At 38.0% G+C, this 24,484-nt stretch overlaps 1 protein-coding gene across 1 annotated transcript; it reads right to left on the bottom strand.

The window, feature by feature from the left end:
* Nucleotides 1–784: 784 nt before the first annotated feature.
* On the bottom strand, nucleotides 785–23,266 carry LOC139727143 (receptor-type tyrosine-protein phosphatase beta-like). Its single transcript, XM_071638122.1, has 9 exons — nucleotides 23,206–23,266; nucleotides 20,433–20,696; nucleotides 17,035–17,298; nucleotides 16,556–16,822; nucleotides 14,526–14,801; nucleotides 12,512–12,658; nucleotides 2,847–3,122; nucleotides 2,325–2,597; nucleotides 785–1,086 (listed from the first exon to the last, which is right to left on the bottom strand). The coding sequence occupies exons 1-9, from the start codon at nucleotides 23,264–23,266 to the stop codon at nucleotides 785–787; spliced, it is 2,130 nt and encodes a 709-aa protein (XP_071494223.1).
* Nucleotides 23,267–24,484: the final 1,218 nt, after the last annotated feature.

Here is a 24,484-nt window from a genome sequence, read left to right as displayed (position 1 = left end):
TCAGCAGGCTTTGAGTTTTGACCATGAGAGATATTGCCTAAAATCTAATCAGTGAATTTACACCTCTTCTGGGCCAGGTACCAATAATATCCATTGCGAGTTTCTCCTTAAAGTGCCATGACAAGACAAGGAACAGATGGTCAGTGAGAGGGACGATAATTTCGGACAGGGGAATCTGAATGTAAGGAAACTTTCAACTTTCAACTGTTTTTTTTTTTTCTTTCTAATAAATTCACCTTGAACCTGAAGTGCAGATACACTTAAGTATGTGCAAGAAAAAAAAAAAAAAAAAAAAGGCTAGCTCCATATTGTAGTTATCTAATAACATCTAGAAAACATGAATACAGCATAGAATATGCAGAAACATGTTTTAACGCAGGATATCAAGGAGCCATATACTTTAGATTCAGAGTTCAATTGGCGAGACCCGTAGACATCATAAAGGATTCCCATTCAACCATTAAAGATGTTTTTCACTGTACAATATTTGGAATCCTGGGGGGTGTTTCATCAATGTTTGTCAGCGCTGACAATTTCAGCAAAATCCTTGGTTTTGATTGGCTGAGATGCTCTGGTCACTGACTGTTACTATGGTGATTCAAGTTGTCAGCACTGACAAACGTTGATGAAACACCCCCCTGATCACCAATACAAAGACAAACTTGGTAAAAAAATAGCCACTAGATGAGCAGGATCATGGATTATCAGCAACAATAAGGCAAACCATCAAGCATGTAGACTATGATCATCGATAATCATTATTGCACAGTTTTCTTAATTTCTTTCACTCACTTGTCCTTTGTTGAACAGTTTTTTCTTCGCTTGTTTGAATGCTTGGACCACTGGCACCATCTCCACTTATTGTGACCACTGTGAAAATATACTGACGACCCTGGGTCAGACCTGTTACTTCAGCAAAATACGTCATTTGATTGCTGTGTGCTACAATGATTGGATCAGAGCCATCCGGTTCATAGGTCAGGTTGAATTCATCATAGACGCAATCACAATTCTTCAAGGTCCATTCCACAATGACAGCAGTGGTATTGTAGTCTCTGGTGGTCACACTTTCAACACTCTCCGGAACTGTAAGAAATTAATGTGAACATGTTGATGGTATCCATCAAAATACAAATTTGTAGTGACTGTTCCTGACACTATTATTAAAGGACTATACAGTACTAGTTGAGGTGGGGATTCATGTTTTGAGCATTCCTAAGTGAGATGAGAAACCTCTTATGAAATATGAAAGAGCATGTAATTTTAAGAAGGATTCAACGTTTATTTGATGAAAATTGGTTTTCGAATGGCTGAGATATCCCAAACAGTGATAATTTAAGGATCTCTTTGTTTCACCTTGTTTATGGACATCTCAGCCATTTCAAAGCCGATTTTCATCAAATGAACTTTTGATACCCCTTAGAATTGCATCCTCTTTGACATCTTATACATGTAGTATGGTTTCTGAATCTCTCTCAAAATGTTAAAAGCTAAATTCTCATCTCGACCAGAACTGTACGCACCCTTTAAGGGGAAAAAATGGAAATGGCCAGCTACTTGTCTCCTGCATATGAATCACTCTACATATATCATATACTGTATACGCCATATATTTCGAGAGTCTAAATTTTCGCGAATCAGGGATTCCCGAAGATTTCGCGAGTGGTTAAATTCGCGACCGTGGAGCCTTGCACTGAACGGAGAAGTGCACACGCGCATGTCACATTCACATTGGGATCAGAGTCAATATTTTCGCATGTCTTTAATTTCGCAAATAGCACCTGACTCGCGAAATTCGCGAAATATTCAGCGTATATAGTATTCATATATTATGTGTATGTGTAACATACAATTTTTTGATGTGTGAAACCACTTCCTTCGGGGCCTCTAGAGTAATGCAATATGAGACTACCTCCTCCTCCATACACACACACACAAATTTCAGGACTACGTTGAATAGACAAGTTGGTTTATGTGCTTTAACAAACTGAAACACTGCAGTAGTTTAAAAAGACACTGAAATTTGGACAGAAGAGAATCAGAAAATGGTTGATTTCTTAAAATAATTTGATTTTGACATTTCCACCTCGAGCAAGTAACTCATTGCTCACTGGACTCTGTGAGTTCATCGTAGTAATGTGGTGATGGTTCAAATAACAATCTTACTGCATCTCGGCCTGATACTTGAACTCCTGTATTCTAAAACAAGTTGTTGGGCTGCTTTGACTGCCGCTCAAGCTGAAAACAGCCAAACTACGGAATAGTAGGAGTCTGTGAGGGGATTCTGCCTGCAAAGCTTAGTAGAGCAGAGGAACATACTGTACCTGCTCTGAGATGGATCGTTGAGGAGCTGTTGCTAGTTCCCCCAACAAGACTGTAGACAATCATAGTGTAGACTGCCCCTGGCCTTGGGAGGTTCACACAGGATGCATTGAAGAGCCCCAAATCCCCTTCTGTTACTGAGATACTAGGTGGAGATGCGTTTCCTTCGCTACATGATATTGTGTAGTTATCAACAGTTCCATTCTGCTTTTCCCACAGGGCACTGACAGAGGAAGTGGTTGAGTCACCCTCACGCAGCTCCACTCCATTTGGCACTGAAATACATGTATGAGTGTTTATGATTGTGAGAAAAAAGAATCATGCACACATATGTGCACACGCACTCAGAGAGTGTGGTCACGTACAAGTACACACTGTATTTGAAGTCGCTGGTATCCACATGAAATCAAAAACAATAAAAACAACAAAATACTAGAAATGTTGTTAATAACACTGCTATTACAATTATGACACTAAAATGTTTGATGGTGTAAAGGCAACAACAAGATAACTATCAGACTTACATGCAATGATTCCAAGTGAGCTTGGCGCACTTTCTTTGCCACTACTGCGAGACACAACAGTAATGGTATATTCTTCTCCAGGAGTGGGCAAATCAATGCAGGAAGCTGTCAAGGTTTGACCCCTCTGATCATCGGTGACAGAGATTTCACTTGGTGATGCACTACCATTAGAGCATGTGATGATGAAGGTATCCAAGACACTGTCTGGTACCATCCAGGAGGCTGTTATTGATGTAGTGTTTGATGCTTCTTCCCTCAGAGTCACTTCTCCTGGCACTGAGTTGAAAAATGAAATTCCAGGGAGACAAAATTATAGACAGGTATAACGATGTTTCGGTTTTAAACAAATTAGGCTGCGTGGAACTGGACCCAACTATCATCTCTGATATCTTGCAAGAATTATAATCTTGGGACTTGAAAGTTTGAATCATCTTGGGAACAGGTGGCTTGGTAGTACTCTACCCCTCTATTGGGAAGAGCTCATGCTGCTTGACGGTATGGACTACTGGTATGCATAATGTATTCACATGTAGGGCACATTTACACAAGCACAGTAACAGCAACTGTCATGTTTTATGATATGGTGCGCCAAAAGGAATCATGTCTGGTTCTGTTTAAAAAAAAAAATCAGTAATTTGGTACAAAATTACCCAATATGTTATTCTTACGTCAAAATCAAGAGCAACAAAATCACCAGTTGATGAATAATTTTGTAACAAAATTATTAGTGGGGAAGTGATATTGTAACAGAACCAGACATACAGTTGTAGTTCCTTGTAGTGCACCATAGCAAAAAAAAAAAAAAAAAAAAAAAAAAAAAACTGGACCGTTGACGTAACCCTGCTTGGTGTAAACCGGCCTTAAGACAAGTGTGTACAAGTCAGCAACCTAATTATGACCTTGAGTATTGACAAAATAATCCTTATAGCAGATGCAACACAGCTGGAATAGGATAGGTCTAAATATACAAAATACCTTTGACCCTATAAAAGACGGTGCACTGAGGGCATCATCACCAAAAACAGCAGGAGTCTACATTTCACTTTCACAAACTTGAGTATAAAGTTTCTACAATATCCATTCCAAAATGTCAATTGCGCACAGCAGACATCCACCAAAATATAGCTTTTGACCATAAAGAGGCAGAACACATGATCGAGCACCATTACCGGAAACAGGGGTATATCTATGGAACGCCATTAAGGAAACAATACAAAATTCATTTCACTCCAGCCAATATTCATTTCACTTTTAACAAATACATTTCACTCACAAACATTGATTTTACTTTTTATAAAATTACATTTCACTTTTAACAATAATACATTCACTTTTAAATTAAAATTCATCTCACTTTTCACAAAAATACATTTCACTTTTGCACTAAACTTCATCTCACTTTTCACAAAAATACATTTCACTTTTGAATTAAAATTCATTTCACTTTTCACAAAAATACATTTCACTTTTACATAAAGATTCATTTCACTTTTCATAAAAATACATTTCACTTTTAGATACAAATTCATTTCACTCTTCACAAAAATACATTTCACTTTGGCGTACCATATCACTCAGATGAAACCATTTCACTGCGCTAAAACCATTTCACTCTGATAAAACCATTTCACTCTGATAAAAAAAAAATACGTTCCTCTTTTTTCCCGGCCAAAAGGTGGCGCCAGTCTGAGAGGAGTCACAGTGCCATGGCACTTTGTTAGCACTGAGCTGAGGTGAGTAGCCGGCAAGCTGGCCGGCTGGCTATGCAGTACCTAGATTTACTGAGTAGCCAGTCAGTCGGCAAGCCCGAAAAAACCCGTCTAGAATATCCATGTCCTCGCACGCGTGACCTCGAGTTGACCCCGCAGGTCATAGAGAGCGCGATTGGAGAATCGTTTTGAAATGCTCATATCTTGGTCACTGAATTACGTTTTCACATGATTTTTCTTTTATTTGATAGGTAAAGGTTAAAACTTGGATGCTTTCTTGTTGATTTTTCCAAGAACGACATGAAAGATTATCAACTTCGTGGCTAACTAATTGCCGATGTTCTGGAAATAATGGATACAGATATTCTTCTAAAATTCTCCTAAAAGTCTTCTTTTTCATCGTGGGGCACCAACAAAAGTTATATCATGTAAAAGGAAATTTATTCAGCTTTAAGATGATACCTAAAAGTGTAATGTGATGATTTGTAGATGGGTCAGCAGCCTGCTGATATCATAGGGGTGTCATTCCTTTTTTTTCTCGGCACGAAATCGCGAAGTACTGTACTGTCCCACATATAGAAATTGATGTGTGTCCTCGATGCCTTTGTACATGTGTGTTACTGTATGAGCGACCCCAGCGTAAATACACGTGGTCAGTTTCGAGCGTCTAGCTGTGATATCCTGTACTTGTGTCTGTCATTAGACATTACGTACTAATAGTCTACAGCCTCTTGCTGGGCCTCCCTCTCTCTCTCTCTCTCTCTCCCTCTCTTTTTTTGATTATATGTCTTGTTCTTGTTATTCATAATACAATGTATGTTTGTTTTGTTTGCTTTTGTCCATCCTTCTGATTTCGTCAACAGGAAGTGTCTGATTCTCAGTTTCATTCTGCCATCAATCATTGACATCACTCTCTCTCAATTCAAAGCATCCTAAGCATCCACTCAAATACATTATAACCACTACTTATACCGTTCACTCCGCTAAAGTGAACACAGTTACATTATATTGAAATTCCGCTTACATTATCCACTTTTTTTTTACATGCTTGGTTATAACAACATTTTGATATAACAAAAGAAAGCTGTTGATCCCAAGGACTTCACTACATTACTTCACTCTATTACTATAGGCCTACCTAACTAGGCAGAGAAATTTACATACATTATTGCACGAGCCATTCTCATCAATTAATAAAATACCTTTTTTTTTCATTAATAACAACAGAGAAAGGAGCACAATCCACAAGTTTTTTTCTTTATAAATGTATACTAGTATACATCTCCATATATATATATATATATGTATATATATATTTATTACATGTAAGTGTTGAAAGAACTACATGTACACTGCAGTTAAGTTTCAAGGTATCCACCAATCTTCATGACAATGTATCACACACATAACAAAAAAAAAAAATACCTAAAGTAAGTGTTTTGTAAGTGAATAAAATCAAGCAAGAATACCACAAATGTTTTGAGGCAATACTCTGTAAATTACATGCCATCTACACTTTTGGCAAGGTTTCACTCAAATGATACATGTACAGAGATAACTTCATTAATATTTCAAACTGCATGAATGTTTGAGGGTGTACAAATGCCCTTGAGTACTCTGAAGGCAGGTACACATACGTGTATCTACTATAGTATTCACATCGCCATGGTTTCACACACATGAATAGAGGGTGACAGTAAACTGGCAGCTGCAAGAGCAATTTGAAGGTGTACATGTATACATATGAAGTGTACTTACTGGAAACAAAATGAAACATGTACAAAATATATAAACTTCATCAACAGTCCAAACAGCAGAGAATGTTTTGAAGGTGTACATATGCCCTTAAATACTTTGAAGGCAAGTACAATGTATCTATTGGTCACACTGCCAATGTTTCAAACACATGAACTAGCAGCTGCATCAACAATTCAGAAGTGTACATACTACATATGAAGCAGGGGCGGATCCAGGAATTCCGTAAAGAGGGGACACGTTTACAAAATTAAAGGGGGGCGCATGCACCCCTCCCCCCATTTTTTTCTTTTAATTTCTTTTGTTTCAACAAAAAATAAAGGGGTGCGTGCGCCAGTTGCGGTCCTAACTGGATCCGCCACTGTATGAAGTACACTTACTGGAAACTAAACAGATAAAAAATTTAAAGTAACTTTAAAACATCAATATTACTGGAAATCGAAGCAGACAGATTAGATTTGGCCTTATAGCATCTTGCAAAACATCTATGTGAAGAAATCTTTCATTCCCAACTTTGGCATTGACTGTATATAATCTTATCTGAAATGTCAAAAGGCAAACTAATCATCCCAACATCTCTGTCAACTGAATACACATGTATCAGTACATGTACACAAGCAGTATCATACACATTTAAAATATCTGTGTGTCACTCTCTTCATGGTTATGACTGAGTGAATGATACATATGTGTATTCGAACCCCTTACCAGTAACAACACTCGACAACCCTGGGGTGGACTACAGGCCGACATGAAACCCCCCAGGTGTTATAAAAATCTGCTCATCTTACCTTTCACAAGGTCCACAATTTTTCTTTATAGGTACAATTTGTATCTAATAAGAGCATGCCCGTTCAATGCGAACATGTTCAAAATTTTGGTTGATTTGGGGGAAGTACTAATGTAATGTATCATCTATCTAACTGTTGTGTCAAAATCTTCATCTTCCTTATCCCTTCTTGACCGTTCAATTCCTTTTGGTGACATACCTTGTGTATCTTCCTGATCGAACAGAATTCTTACATCTTTGAAACCTCTTCTGAAATGGGTCACAACCAAAATATTAGCAATAAAACATGCATACATGTACTAACTAAACCTCTTATAGTGCTTCAGTGATGATGTACAAATTAAATTCATACCTTCAGCAACAAGACATGCCCCCTGTCGAGTAATGGCTGTACGTCCAGATACTACTTCATACTGTACAATGTACTTGCTTCCATAACATTTATCAAGAATATCATGAAGGATAATATTAAGTTTAATCAGGGCTCATAATTCTGCCATCTGTACAGACTCCAAAGTAATTTATATGCACATAATTTAACATATACTATCTTGCATAGTTCCACACATTGATGTATCTGTAATGGTCGAACTTCATATTTACTACAACAACCGTGCTTTTCAAAGAATATACATGTACATCCTCTTTACTAAAAATGTTACCGTAAAGATGAATGAAGTTGATATACAGTAACATACTGTAATATGTTACAATTGTATATCAACTTCATTCTTCCTATTGTATCATATCACATATTTAGCACCTTTCTGAGGTAGGTTATCATGATCACATACTGCTCTAGGTTTTTCAATGAAATGAAAAAGTTGACAGGTGTACTAATCAGTTGTTTCTATTCTTGTGAGGAAGTCACTCAGCACTTGCAAAACAGCAGTGCGCTCCTTGATAAAAATCTGTCAGAGATTGAATGGTACGTGTGCATCCAAGAAAACAAAATACACTATAGAACTGACAGTGTAGATCTTCTCGTTTATGTCATGCAGATTTTCCTGGAGGCCACAGAGAAGAGAATCACCTTAAATATGCATGCTCCATCGGTGTGATGTCAGGTACTGGGGATACCTACATATACAATGTGGCACAAATAGAGAAAGGATTAGAAAATGCATAACAACTTTTCCAGATATTACTCCAAATTAATCATAGATGATATTATAAACCATTATTCACAATAACATGTCCGAAAACATTATGTTGGAGTAAACCCCAATTCAAGCAGAGAGAAACTACAGACATGCACTGTACTATGGTAAACATATGAAGAGTCTGTTCGCAAAAACCGATAAGTCCATTTTTGAAGATTTTCAAGTACGGTCTCTGTCATAAAGTACAAAATAACACCTTTTAAATGAGATATTGGTCACTACAAACTCTTCATATTATTCTGAGAATAATTGCATTCATTCAGACATCCTTGTAAACTTTATTGTTACAAATTGTAGATGTGGAAGACTTTAATACATCTCTATATTTACCGACAACTTGTATACCAACTTGAAAAATTCAAATAGCCTGGTACTCTATTAGTGTTAACATTGCAGCCGGGTCAACTCTTAAACATGTCATGAAAATTATGTTTACATCAAATACTAGAATCGCTCTTGTGCCTTCTTTCTCCATGCGAAAGAAAAAACTAATAATAATAACAATATTGAATCTATACTGTTCTTGTTTGTATTAAGTGATGAGTAAATCATATAATAAGTAACTACTAAGAGATGAAGACTAAGACCCTGTTTATTATAGACAGCATACATATTGTACACTGTACAATTTTTGTGAATAAGTTGTAAATTCAAATTTACAAATTGCCATTGCCACATACAATTGTAGGCCTACCGCCACCAGCCTACACTGACTCACTGTACACAACACACGATATCACGAAGTTCCAATTGAGCGAATGAACAACGCTAATTTCAATACACCTGTATATGGGACTGACCCTGCACCTCCGCAGAGATCGTTAACAACGGTGCATTTACGGTCCGAAAAGTCCCCTTCCGCACTAGATGCGATCACGTGACCTTCCGGAGGACTAGAATACATTATTTGGCCTCTAAAAATGCAATCTTCAGGCCTAATTTTTAACAAGTTATGCTTCTAGGGCACCGTCGATCTTGGTATCTGCGTAAAGCACGAAGTATTGCCGACCTGATAAACAAAAAGTCACATCAATCCCCTTTTTAGATGGGTCAGCAGCCAGCTATAAACACGGGAATGTTTTGAAAGAGGAAAAATACTAATAATGTCAACTTCGAGATACTATTTAAACGGCAAAAAAATACTCATTTTGAACTGGAAAAAATAGCATGTCGATCACAAGAAGTCAGACATCAAACTTACCCCACAACATCGCTGTTGAAAAGCGTTGTAAAACACACGTTATTCAGCAAGTCAGGCGTAGATTCAATTCTCGATGTAGTATGCATGTAACGGCACGAGCGTGCATGTGAGTGAGGCCGAGGCGAGGACCGTCGACTGCTAGCTCGCCTCGCGTCGCTTCCGCGCCAGCATAGCGCGCTAAATCTAGGTACTGCATAGCCAGCCGGCCAGCTGGCCGGCCGGCCACTCACCTCAGCTCAGTGCTAACAAAGTGCCATGGCACTGTGACTCCTCTCAGACTGGCGCCACCTTTTGGCCGGGAAAAAAGAGGAACATATTTTTTTTATCAGAGTGAAATGGTTTTATCAGAGTGAAATGGTTTTAGCGCAGTGAAATGGTTTCGTCTGAGTGATATGGTACGCCAAAGTGAAATGTATTTTTGTGAAGAGTGAAATGAATTTGTATTTAAAAGTGAAATGTATTTTTGTGAAAAGTGAAATGAATCTTTATGTAAAAGAGAAATGTATTTTTGTGAAAAGTGAAATGAATCTTTATGTAAAAGTGAAATGTATTTTTGTGAAAAGTGAAATGAATTTTAATTCAAAAGTGAAATGTATTTTTGTGAAAAGTGAGATGAAATTTAATTCAAAAGTGAAATGTATTTTTGTGAAAAATGAAATGAATTTTAATTTAAAAGTGAAATGTATTATTGTGAAAGGTGAAATGTATTTTTATAAAAAGTAAAATCAATGTTTGTGAGTGAAATGTATTTGTTAAAAGTGAAATGAATATTGGCTGGAGTGAAATGAATTTTGTATTGTTTCCTTAATGGCATTCCATATATATCTGTATACAATGCTAGGCTGATGCTGCATGCTCTAGAAGTCTTTGTTTACAGTACTTAACAGACTGTGCTAAGCCATTGGAGAACACTCAAGAAGTCTTATTCAAATTTATGAAATTCTTCCGTCGAGATGTTTTCATTGCAACCAATTGACTGATTTACATTGATGTAGGGCACTTTGCCAATCAGTTGCAACTCAAGAAGTCTTGTTTCTATAAACAGCTATGAAATACTCACAAAGAATCCCCCCCCCCCCTTGATCCATTTTGTTACATGTGTTTGTATTGTGCGTGAGCAACTGGCATTTTGCCAAGTATTTCTCCACAGTTTTAATACACAACCAAAAGTTGCATTAAGATGAGTGACTTGCCTGATTTTACACACAAATGCACAAACAGGCAATGGAGCAAAACAGCAGCCATTTTAGTAAGCAAGCCACTAAATTTACCACTTGTAAATACTACAAGATCTATGGAGTGCATTCTGCCTCCCTTTCATTTCCTCCGTTGTAGGGGGGCATACATAATAAACTCCACACGTAGGATCACTGTAACATACATGCGTGGTGAATCCAACTGTTTGCTTGATACTAAAATTGCCTGCATGCACATACTACAGCTAGTCATGTGAGTGATTCGTCTCAGCGCATGCTTTAAGATCTTTTGACATGATTGTGTATCAAAGTATGTCTGGTGATGAGTCATAACTACGTGAATGGTTATGAAATAAGTCTAGCCACTATTAGAATCTTCTGGAAGACTGAATAGTCTAGCTACAGGTAGAATTGAGACTATACCTATATACGTGACCACCCTGCTCAAAACTCATAAAAAGTACTGTAAGCCAAAATGAAATTTTACTCTTGTACATAGTTAGAAAGAGTAAACTCAAAGCTTTAAAATGATAATAGCTATTAGGATCATCCTACCCATTCAAAAAGTGACTGAAATAAGAGAGAGAGATAGGAGGTGCAATTTCATAGAAAAAGGGGAAAAGATGATTTAGAGATAATGGTCACTCAGGCATGCTATACAGAATTATCAAAGAAACCATGCATTAGTTCACTGTGAAAGCAAGGCCTGTTCCTCCCCACCCCCCCCCCCCAAAAAAAAAGAAAAGAAAAAGAAAAGAAAATGGTCCAGAAAAACTGCTAATGTCTCAATATCAGTTTTGTTTTCATCCGTCAAATTTTGACAGCATGTTAACTAAAGTTTACTCTTCCGGATAAGACAAACTTTTTGAGTCTGTCAACCCAGATGGCATATTTTGATATAATACAAAGAATACTCATCTGCAACCTTTTAATAATAATACTACTAATGAAGTACATTTATAATGCATCATATCCATCATAACTGATACTCTCAGCATATGAGAGCCAGTAAGATTCAACACTTGCTGTGGGTTTTCAATTGGGTGGTCACATATGGCCCAAGTTCCAAAACAAAGAGAGCTCTTTCAGACCTTGCTCGTACGAGGTGTATCACCTCCTGCTGCCTGGAAATTGTATGCCTGGATGTGAGCATACATGTACTTTTAAATTATCACTGGATTTTAGGAGGCCTGCGAACAGCTTTAAAGATCTAAACAGGTCAGAATTAAAAGCGGGAATATATTCCTGCACTTGACAAAGCTATTCTCAGATCCTGAACACATATCATGGTAGATGATTACAATTTTGGAACTCTGAAAGCTTTTCACGCATATTTGAGGCTCTGCCTGGGATTTCATCCAACAGGATTTAATCCCATTCTGCCTGTGGATTGTCGGCTGTCAAGAATTTCTGATCACTTACCAAGTACACCCACACTGAACCAGAACAGGACTAATTTACCTCATCACTTGTAAGTTTGTTTGTACATCAGCAATGAGTGTGTAATGATTGTACTTTGTATATTTTAGACATCACTGCAATCTGTATTTTGTGATTGTTGAAATCTTGTCTTTTTGTTTTCAAGAAGGCGACTGCACATAAAGTATCCTACATAATAACTTGTGTTGATTCAGAGTGTTTGTCGTTTTGTGCAATTCCTTTCTGGTCTGAAGTGTATTGTCACAACAGTGTTAGCAATAACAAAAAAATTATCAGACTTACACGCAATGATCCCAAGCGAACTCGGTGCACTTTCTTTGCCATTGCTGACAGATACAACAGTGATGTAATATTCATCTCCAGGAGTGGTCAAATTAGTACAGGAAGCTGTCAAGTTTTCCCCCCTCTGACCATTGGTGACAGAGATTTCACTTGGTGATGCACTACCACTAGAACATGTGATGATGAAGGTATCCAAGACACTGTCTGGTACCACCCAAGAGGCTGTTATCGCCGTGGTGTTTGATGATTCTTCCCTCAGAGTCACTGCTTCTGGCACTAAATTGAAAACAAATATTTGAAGTAGTATGAGGTTAAAGGCATTGTTTAACCACAGTTTGCGATCTGGATGGACCTAGAAAGTAAAATACTTGAGTATGGAGTTTCACGAGCTTTCACAGAGTAGCAATACTGGGGGTAACCATACAAGAAACATACAGGTATCACTGAGGTCATCACATTCACCTCTCTAATGGGTTATACACAGAACTATCATAAAAAGAAATGTTTTAAGTAAATATCTTGACAATTGCACCATTCCCCCCTGAAGCCATCAGTGCTAATTTACTAAAGCTTCAATAAATTGGGGGAAGGATACAACCTAGTCTTATAGAATTGATTCAACAAAAATAAAGTAAAGATTTATCTATACGTCTATGGGAGATATGTGAGGTGATACGATTTAAAATCAGCTCTTTTCAATATTTCTTAGAGTCACAAGTGTTCATCTGCATTTGACACCCGAAGATTTTGTGACATGTTTATAAAATAACAATATCAGGACAATTTCTGTTTTCAGCAAAGCACATAGCATACACAAACTTATGTCTCGACCCTTTTTCCCGACATAAGTAGCTACCACAACAAGCATTCTTTATGATGGGAGGTATGATACCAGTTGGATATCAATCTACACATCTTGTAAATCTATTATGAGGTTCCAGAAAGCAAAATACTGAAATCCCTATACACCAAAAGCTTCAGAGAAAGAATAATGGGTAAGTCCTGAACCATTTTATACTGTCATCTGTCATTTGGTTCTGGTCCATTTTATCACAAAATATGTGGAAAGTCACTGCTGCATTCACTGCCCTAGAACAAAAGAGTAAATGTATGCCCTACACTGTGGAGGGCTAGCAAACTTCTTTTCTTTTCTTTTTCTTTTTTTGCTATGGGGACATCATACACAATAAATATGCGCCCAAAATGCACTCTATGCCATATCAATGTCTTAACGCTTGAGGTATTCCTTTTGTGGACATAAAGCTATGTTTTATTTTGCTTTGTTTTTCTCCTTAAATCTACTGGTGCTAATTTTCAATGAAGTTCTTAACCTGTTGAAGATTAGATCCAAGTATACTGGGGCAGGTGAAATGTGTGTTGTAGCAAAATCCGCCTGTCCTTTACGGGTTAATGTGTTTTTATATCATGGTAGACGAATAACATTTTGGAACTCTGAAAACTTGTCAAGCATATTTGAGGTTCATCGTGGGATTTCAGCACATTAGATTTGAACCCATTCTGACTGTGGATTGGCAAAAAGTCAAGAATTTTTGATCACTTATCAAGTGGACCCATACTGGGACCAAACATTTCAGGGTTATCTAGAATTGGACTAAGTCACCTCACCACCTACAAGTATGTTTGTATGACAGCCACAATTGAGTAGTTATTGTAGTTTGTACTGAATAAACTTTTATTTTTGCAAGTATTTAGTTTTTGTGAATTTCGCAAAAATTAACAACACATGAAAATTACGCCATGTGCTAGAGTAATAGTGCATGAAATAGCTTTGGTGTCTATTTGTGAAAACAACGTCTTGAAAACATGACCGTGACCTCTCAATCACAAAAATATCTGTATAATATGCCAAAATAACAGCTTATACAGTATATTAGAGATCACTGCCATCCTTTTTCGTAGTTGTTGAAATCTTGTCTTTTTGTTTTCCAAACTCTTAATGGAAGCTGCATACATAAAATATCTTACATAATATAAAGTGTTGATTTAGAGCGTTTATTTGTGTGTGTGTGAGTGTGTGTGTGTGTGTGTGTGTGTGTGTGTGCGTGTGTGTGTGATTCCTTTGTGGACTTAAGGGTGCTGTCGTAACAGCATTTTAACAATAACAAGAAACTATTAGACTTACATGCAATGATTCCAAGTGAGCTTGGCGCATTTTCTTTGCCATTGCTGACAGACACAACAGTGATGTTATATTCATCACCAGGAGTGGGCAAATCAATGCAGGAAGCTGTCAAGGTGTCACCCCTTTGATTACTGGTGATGGAGATTTCACTTGGTGATGCACTACCATCAGAGCATGTGATGATGAAGGTATCCAAGACACTGCCAGGCACCTCCCAGGAGGCTGTTATTGATGTAGTGTTTGATGCTTCTTCCCTCAGAGTCACTGCCTCTGGCACTGAGTTGAAAAAAAAATATATATATAATTTGAGGTTACAGCTAAAGCTGTATGCCTATGTTTCCAGACGTGAATGGACCTAAAGCAAGAAAGTTATAGATTTTATGACTTCACAGGATTTCACAAATTTACAGTGATGTTAGAAGCAACCATAGAAGCAACTTAAATGGATCACTACGGCTGTCACCCTACACTTCTTGAATTGGTTTAAGATAAGAATATCATGCAAAAATAAAATGCAGCAGTAAAACTTTCCAACTGCACTGCTTGCTCTTAGAAGTTATCATCGCTAGGTAACATAATACAAGACTTCAATACCACTTGTAATAAGAGGGAAGGACACAACCTAGTCTTGTAGAATTGATTTTTTTTTTTAAAGTAGATAGAGTTCAGTGAAGCTTGCTTACAAGTCTATGGGAGACTTATGGCGTGATGGTATCATCACAGATCAGCTCTTTGGATATTTCTGAGAGTCACGAGAGTAATCCTAGTATTTCGCACCAAAAGATTTGGGACATACTGAAAAAAAAAATCAGGACAAATTTTTGTTTTCAGCACAGCAGATAGCAGACAAAATTGTAGGTCTTAAATCTTTTTTTTTTTAAGATAACTAGCTACCACAGCAAGCATTCTTTGTGGTAGGAGGTAGGATACAAGTTGGACATCAATCTACACATCTTGTAATCTCTTCATTTTGTTCCACAAAGCTGAAATCCCTACACACCACAAGCTTTGGAGAAAGAAAAATGGGCAAGTTCTGAACCATTTCATACAGTGGTCTGTAATTTGGATCTGGTCATCTCTATCACAAAAATGTGGAAAACTGACACAGCCCTGGTACAAAAGAGTAAATGCTAGCTCTAAATTTTGGAGAACTAGCAAACCTTTTCTTTCTTCCTATAAAGGAAGAGATAAAAAATGCCCCTACTGCATCCTATGGCACATCACTGTGTTCTTGCTTGAGTCATTTCCTTTATAGACATAAAACAGATAAGAATAAGTGTCCTTTGCATGAAATTAATGTAGTCTTGTAATAACCTAAAAATTATGACTTTTATGTCAATAGGACTTGTAGTTGCCATTGTTAAAAATCATCTACCAAAAACATTACTTTTGGTTTGTACAAACAAAAGGGAGAATTAAGCTTTAGCAATCACCTCAGGCAACATAGTCAAGGGTACTTATGACTGATTTGCCAATGTCGTGCAGTACACATGACCTAAATATGTGCTGTACGAGCTGAAATTTTCGCATACAGATATTTTCGCAAGTTGCTACTTGGAGGACATTTTCGCGTGTTGTTAATTTCGCGGTTGCGAGGGTCTAACTGAACTTACTAGTAAGTGACAATACTTCAATGTGTTAACTCCCTGATTCCACAGTGTGAATGAATGTGTTCCGCATTCGAAGTACTGTACTTAATAATGCTAGCCACATCATGGCCATATGGCTCAGCTCACGATAGCTGTGTGCTAGACCTACGTACGTAGCTAGCTACGAGTACTAGTAGTGTACTGTACGGCACTATAATTTTGGTGAGATCCTGCAGTACATGGCATGGCTTGATTTTCATTTCCCTGCGTTGTTTTCGCGCATTGTTTTCGCGCGTTGTTATTTTCGCGTGTTGTTATTTTCGCGGTTCAAAGGCGATTTGCAAAATTTGCAAAAATAAAACCACCGCGAAAATTTCAGCTCGTACAGCATTTGCGATTGGACCTATCATTAAAGCTGCCAGACAGTTTTTGTCAACTCACATGCTGTCAGATTCACTGCCGCTGGATTCTCCTGTCGACCGCTGATGCTGGTCACTGTCATCAGGTAGATATCTCCCGGAGTACTCACATTCTCACATGATGTCCAATACAGGTCCTGGTCTCCCAAATAATCCTCAGAGATGCCACCTGGCGTTCCATCACTACATTCTACCCCAAAGAATTCAATCACACCACCAGGGTGTCGCCATACAGCACTTACTGATGTCTCCGTAGACACATTGGGCTCGAGGTCCGGAGGCAAGGGCACTGAAAAAAAGAATAAATCTTTCACATGTTACAAGTACACAAGGACTTCCAGTCTCAGGCATCAATATATTACAAATTATTATTTTCAATATTCTATGTGTAATTCATAGAAGAATACCTGAAGCTTATCACCACAGACTTTCAAAAAAAAAAAAAAAAATGTCATCTTATACAATTGAAGGAGGAACTTTACATACGTTGGTGTTGCTTACCAGCAGTAAGAATTATATCAGCCATATTATTCTGTCCATTGCTGAAGGAGGTGACAGTCATGGTGTAATTGGCACCCGCGACAGGTAATCCCTCACAAGTTGCATTGTATTGCACTTCAGCCGTGAAGTCAATGGATGAAGGGTTGGCCGTGCCGTTACTGCACTCAATGGTGTAGGATGAGACCAGTCCAGCTGGGTTGACCCAGTTTGCACTCACCGAATCAGTGGTAGAGATGTTCTCCACCAGGACCACAGCATTGGGTACTGTGGGAGAGAACCAGACACAATCCGATAACATCCACAACTACATGAGAGTGAATCATACAAGGTACAATTTGTAGTGTAATACACAGATTACTCCCTAAATACTGTGTCATGTCTTTCTTCATACATTCTTCAAACATCATGATTCTTGATGTAAGCATGATTATGCTTCAAGTCCTGTTGAATTTGAACCATAATCAAAATTTTTTTTCCTATCTCCAAAATTATTGATCTCACTGATGACACATATACAAAAATTGCAAAAAACAAACAAACTAGCAAACAAATGCTAGTTTGTTTGTTTATGTCAAGAAGATGTAGGCGGAGGAAGCAATCACAGCTGAGATAACTGTTTCATTGGTAGGGTCACCTGCTCTGAAAACTACTTTGCTCGGTACTGCTGAAATAAAAGAGATAAATCAAAATCAAAATCAAAACAGAATGAAACTAGAAATGTCGCTATGGCGACTGGTATGCCTCAGCCATAATGTATGGTTCTCCTAATAGGTGTATAGTACAATGTCTTCACAATGAGTGATGACAGTTTCACATAAAAGGCAAAATATTGAAATGACAGGTTTGTCACAAATGTGTTTCCCTGTTGAATGTTTACTTTCCTTGAACTAGGTTTGCTATAGGTACCCTAGCTATTGTCTAAGAGTGCTGGTACAAACTGTACATGTATTTGGGAATTTGAGGATTTTTTTCCTGACTTTTGACCCTTTTATAAGTTTTATGCATTGATTAATTTTCAAGGTATGAAGAAAAATGTAATTTCAGTATAGAATACACAATTGTAGGAAAAAATTTGCCTTCTAGCCTGCCCTTTGACCTTTGACCTTCTGGCAGGAAATTTCCAAGAGAATCTCCATTAGGTAATACATATCAAGTTTCAAGAAAAATCCTGCAAGCATTGCATATAAATGGTGAATTTTTGAGGAGTTGACTTGACCTTTGACCCCTGACCTTTGACCCATGACTCCTAAATTTTCTAGATGATCCCTACCAGTCAGTACATGCATATGTACCAAGTTCCATGAAGATACCTTGAACTATTTGCGAGATATGGAAAAAAATGCACATTTTCAACAGACCTTTGAACTTTGACTTCATGACCTGAAACTCTCCCTGGAGAATCTTTATTTAGTATGTCAACATAAAGTTTTAAAAAATACCTTCAGGCATTGCATAGATATGGGGGAAATAGCAAAATTTGTAGCATTTGACCTTGACCTTTGACCTCTTGCCAATATCACTCAAACACTACTTAGTTAACTGCCCCATCGTACATCATCCTTGCACCAAGTTTGGTGAAAGTTGCTTCATCCAGTCTTGAGTTATCGCATCAACAGATAAATTTTAGAATTTGACCTTGATCTTTGACCTTTGACCTCTGGCCGATTTCACTCAAAAACTAATCAAACTATTGCCCTATCATATGTCATCCTCAGACAAAGTTTGGTGAAATTTGCTTTAAATAATCCAGTCTTTAGTTATCGCGTAAACGGATACAATTTCATGATTTGACCTTTACCTTTGACCTCTGGCCTCTGGCCAATTAAACCCAAAATCTAATCAAGTAATTGCCCCATCATACTTTATACCTGGACCAAGTTTGGTAAAGTTTCACTTAATATTACTCAAGTTATCACGTAAATGAATGGGGACATATGTACGGACGGACAGACGGACGTGCAACCCGAAAACATAATGCCTCCAGCACCCATCGGGCGGATTTATAATGATCAACAGATGCAGTAATGCACCAGGGCCCCATTTCATAAAAGATGTTACTAGATGACAACTCTTGCTGGAATGACCACTTTCCACAGCAAACAGCCAATCAGGAAGCTGTATTCTTGTCGTTACCATGACAATAGTCATTCCAGCAAAGAGTTGTCATCAAATAAACTCTTTATGAAATGGGGCCCAGATCATGTGCTTTTATTCTTAGCTGTTATTAGAATTGTCTGGAAAACTAGATAGTCTAGCTGGTAATACAGTAGGTTTAAATTATACATTCAAAGATATAAAGCATGAATAACATTTCAAGAAATTGAACACAGAGTTTAAGCCAGCCTCGATTATTACGAGTCCCAACCTCACGGAAAAGATTTGTGCAACATAAAGCGAAAAGGAAACCATTCTCCTTTCTATTTCGACAACCTACCGAAACTCGCAAAAGATGCCTGATATTTGTGACATCACTGAATGGTCTCAGCAAGCAACAGCAGACTATGTCCTATAGATACTGTAGTGCACAGATTCAAAGGTGCAACTGTTTTCCTACGTGTAGGTGAGTGTTGTATTGCTATTTAGCCAATTAATGCAATACCGATGCAAAGTGAATCTAACACTTTTCTGTGTCATTTATATGATCTGCTTTGAAAACATCAAAAGTAATGACAATCTATCATCTATCAAATAAAAGGTAAAATTCCATGTCTATCATTCACTTGCCCACCCCAAAAACTTTGGCCAAAGTCACTGTCAGCATTTTCTAGGCTTTGCTACTGTTTGAGTTATGCATTCACTTGCGCAGCCGCACCGGGTAGTTTGCTGTTCATTCACATTTGCCATATATGTTAGGCAGGCTTTTCAAACTCCAAAATGGGATGGACCTTGCCTTCTAAAAACTTAAATAGGCCTTTCCAGTGATGGTTTCTAAGCTGGGTGCTGGTATAGTAGCAATTCTGTGCCACCTTTTCTCTTGAAGAATATCACGATTAGCTTAATTCGAAGTAATTTAACTTCTTCAGTAACAATAAATGCACTTATGATATTTGTTTTAGCTCTAATAAAGACACGTCCTCTGTTCCTATTAGACTGGTCTATTTTATTACATCAGAAAAACTTTGCTGAATTTTTCAGAATTCACCCAAAGTGCTTTCATTACCGCAGACATCATATGAATTTTTTCCTTTCTCTGGTTACATTGTTTTCCTGGTTGTGGAAAGAGCAAAAGTCGTACATTTTGTCATTTCCAAGAGTCTTGCATAAACACAGCATACTATTTGTGCCAACTTGTAATTCTCTTTGAATTTCCACTTTAAAAAAAAAAAAAGAATTCAAAAAATTAAATGTGCTGTTGTACATCTGACGGAAGAACTTAACATCCATCTCGTGTTACTTACAAGCAGTGAGAATTATGTCAGCAGTATTATTCTGCCCATTGCTGAAAGAGGTAACCGTCATGGTGTAATTGGCCCCCGGTACAAGCAAATCCTCACAAGCTGCCGTGTATTGAGCTCCAGCCATAAAGTTGATGGATGAAGGGTTGGCTGTGCCGTTACTGCACTCAATGGCGTAGGATGAGACCAGTCCAGGGGGGTCGACCCAGTTTGCACTCACCGAATCAGTAGTAGAGGTACCCTCCACCAGGACCACAGCATTGGGTACTGTGGGAGAGGATTAAACCAATCCAGGGAGGTGAGAGGAAAAGGAGTGGGCACTGGATTAGTGTCTTTTGAACCATCCTTGGAGCCGCACTCCCCAAGAGACCACTCCACTAACTAGATTACTGCCGCTTGGCCGCACAGTGCACATGCGCAATCCTTGTCAACAGGCTGGTGGGTCTCACCCCTCCCTGGCCAGAACCTGGATTACTCCACGTGGTACTGGTGGACGGGTATAGGCTGCAAGCACTAACCATTGCTGTGACTGCAAACAACACTGGTGCATTGTGATGTGTAGTTAACTGGTTGCATGGTCACATTTTGAATTTTGCAGCTAATATACAAGGTAGGCCCTAGCTGTTGGCCTATTAGTAGTATTACTGTATTACATGTCCATGTACTATAAGATTTCTTGGGAACAAATGTACCTTGCATGCTATTATGGTGAAATAATTTTTACATGAAATGGAAACAAATTAACACAGACTTAAAAACATTTAATAATAATGATTAGCAGCACCAATAATAATATACTGATTGCAAGAATATGAAGGAAACATGAACAGTTGAGTAGCGGAACACAGGCCCTAATAATGTCTGATGATAATAATAATTTTGATACCAAGCTAGCACAGAAAATACCAACCACAACAGCAACAACCATCGTAAAAATACCCATTCAGCTTTCAAATAAGAATAAAACAAAAATAGATAGACAGACAAAAAAGCGCCATGGTGAATACTGGAGTATCTTATCATGCATACACTGATACAGGACATGTGAGATAGTTCAGCTCTCACTGAACTCTCACATGTCTTCACCATACACCAGCAGGCAAGAAGGCAAGTTGTTTCACCAAGATTAGGTCCTATAGTAGTCTCCATCATGACCACTCTCTTGTAGATTAGAGCCCTCCTGCCTCAATTTATCCCCAGCATGCAACAAAAAAAAAAAACATTCAAATAGTGTTTTCATCCCCTGGAGAACTAAAATTGCTCACAAAAATATGTTAGTGGGACCAGAAAAAAAACATGTCTTGGCGGATGTACACAAGTTTCCCAAAAAATATGACAAGAGAACCAACAAGAGCGAACAATGAAATGATACATCAGACTAAAGAAAAACCCCGACATCTTCTGATCTACAGGTGAATTTCGTCAGCACTAGTCAGGATTTACACTTGACATTGCATCATAATTTGATTAAGACAAGAACAAAACAATGGCTATTGTTAAACAGTTATATTGTCAAAACTCAACTTCTTCTTGACCGATTTTCAAAATTTTTGTATCTATCGAGAGCTGAATTCTTAGACTAGCAGGTCCCAAGAGTATATGCCGTGTGAGCCTACATAAAGAATGTAAAACCCTCATACACGTACTTGTGAACACACACAAGTCAACTGGCCTGTCCATACTCCTAACGATAGAGGGCCAAATCACCGCGGCCCGAGGATCGAACATCAAACAGCAGTGATAACGATCAGACTGACCTCGTTACGTAAGAGGTCGTTTACTTGTTCGTCGGGGCACTGATCTCTTGTAATCCTGTGTTGAGTGATAGGGAAAACCCTCAGGGCAGAGTGCCCACTCCTTTTTGTCTCACCTCCCTGACCAAACATATCCTGATCACATCCATTACTTCATGAGAGTGAATCACAAAAGGCAGTATAATACACAAATGACTCCCTTGTGGGGTACTTACTTTCTCATGTTTTTCTTGATTATAATTCTTCAAAACATTATGATTCTTGATTCTTATGTTTCAAGTCCTGTTTGAATTTGAACCAAATCCAAGTTAATGGATCAATATTTGCATCTCCAAAATGATTGATCTCATTGATGACATGTATAAAAGTTCAACAAAACTTAAATAGCAGAGTAGAAAATAGTTCTCATCGAACACTAGTATATTCAGACTGGGGAGATAAGCAGGTAATTCTGCATGTCACACTGCATTGGATACATTGAGTGCTGCACCACTCATGAATCAATCAAGACTAAAATCTTGCTAGTTTTGCTTATCACTATTAAAAAGTCACATACATTTGTATTTCTTGATAATTCTAGAAACAATATCATTTTTTTTTCAATATTGTGCAAAATCAAGCAATAGCTAATTCAAGTCCCTGCACTGGAGAGTTCCATTTTGAGCTATTAAAATCGCATGGCTCACAGGCAAGGAAAGGCAAAATCCTTTTTTAGCACTGAAAAAGAACCCAAAACAAAGCAGCAAAGAAACGCTACTTTGATGTTTGAATTTTCTTCAATTTGTATCCCCCTAACAATTGCTGATCAGAACATGTCGGAAAAAACTGAAGAAAATTCAAACCTCAACCTTTACACCTCTACTCAATATTCTCTTGCATTTATAAATGCTAGTTTGCTTGTCTGTTTATGTCAAGAAGAAGTAGGCATCATGGCTGGAAACGCATGTGAAAAACTAAGATATTACAATATGTATGCCCTTCTAGGGGAAAAAGAACCAGAACCAACAAAATGGAATACTTACAGGTAAAAAGTGTGATGGTAGCTTCATTGGTCTGGTCACCACTAATGCTGGTGACAGTCATGATGTATTCATCTCCAGCTTGGTAGAGTCCAGTGCAGGATGCATTCACAGGATGGTAACTGTTTGCATCTATAGTAGCTGGGGATGCAGTGCCATTACTACAGCTGATGTTGTACTGATCTACCACTCCAGCAGGTTTATACCAGCTTGCAGTTATAGTGTCATTGGTAGGTACCCCTGGTATGAGAACCACTTGGTTTGGTACTGTTAAAACAAAAGAGAAAATTTTAGACTATAAATCAAAACAGAACAAAAGAATTAACATATACAGTATTGAAGCAGGTCATGCGCCTTTATTCTAGCTGCTGTTGAAATAGGTCTGGGAGACTAGATAGTCTAGATGTTGGTAAGTTTTAACATTCTGGAAGGGGAGACTTGAAACTGCATACATGTACATTAGCTAGACTTCCCAAACTAGGAGAGTCCTTCAAGACCTTGCTCGTTCTGGAGGGTTATCACTGCCTGCTACCTGGATATATGCCAGGATGCCAGCATACATGTATTTCGGAAATATCAAAGGATTTTGGAGGCATGTTCACAGCTTTAAAGCTGCAAACAGAAAATAAGTGCAGCAACAAGTTCCTACACTTTGTGGAGCTTTTCTCGTGTACGGTACGCATATGATGGCAGACAATTATGATTTTGTAAAGTCTGAAAGCTCATCATGCATAATTGGGGATCTTTGTGGGATTTTAGCACAAAAGATTTTACTGGGTCTGCCTGGGGGTCATCAACCATTCAGAAATTTGGATCACTTGTTAAGCGGACTGGGACTGAACAATACATTTCATGATTATCGAGCATTGGACTAAGTCACCGCATCCCACGTATTAAAGTTTGTCTGCATAACAGCCATAATTGTAATATGCTGGGCCATTTACCATTTGTACTTTGTAATTGTTCAAAACTTGTCTTAAATCAGATGTTCTTGAAAATGATACAGTATACGAAATCTCCCCCCCCCCCCAATATTTTGAAAATCTGACATTTTGATGATCCATGCAGGCCTTATCCTTAAACCATTATGACACACAGTTGTGGTCCTTTGGTAGACCTTCAGTTGTTTCCTGAAAGCCTCAATGTTTTCTGGGCAACTCCCACTTCTCCTCCTACCAGAATTGCCCTTGTTTACTAAAGGCTTGCTATAAGCTGTTTGTATTTGTGCACATTTGCCCCGACAGTCTTTCTGGATGGAGCATCTCTGTCTAAAACCCACAAA

Source organism: Diadema antillarum, unplaced genomic scaffold (genome assembly GCF_040938485.1).
Source record: "Diadema antillarum isolate AM-2024a unplaced genomic scaffold, OU_Dant_1.0 seq00000119_RagTag, whole genome shotgun sequence".
Lineage (NCBI taxonomy): Eukaryota > Metazoa > Echinodermata > Echinoidea > Diadematoida > Diadematidae > Diadema > Diadema antillarum.
Note: the sequence above shows the minus strand (reverse complement) of the source record. Positions and strands in the feature narration are given on the sequence as shown.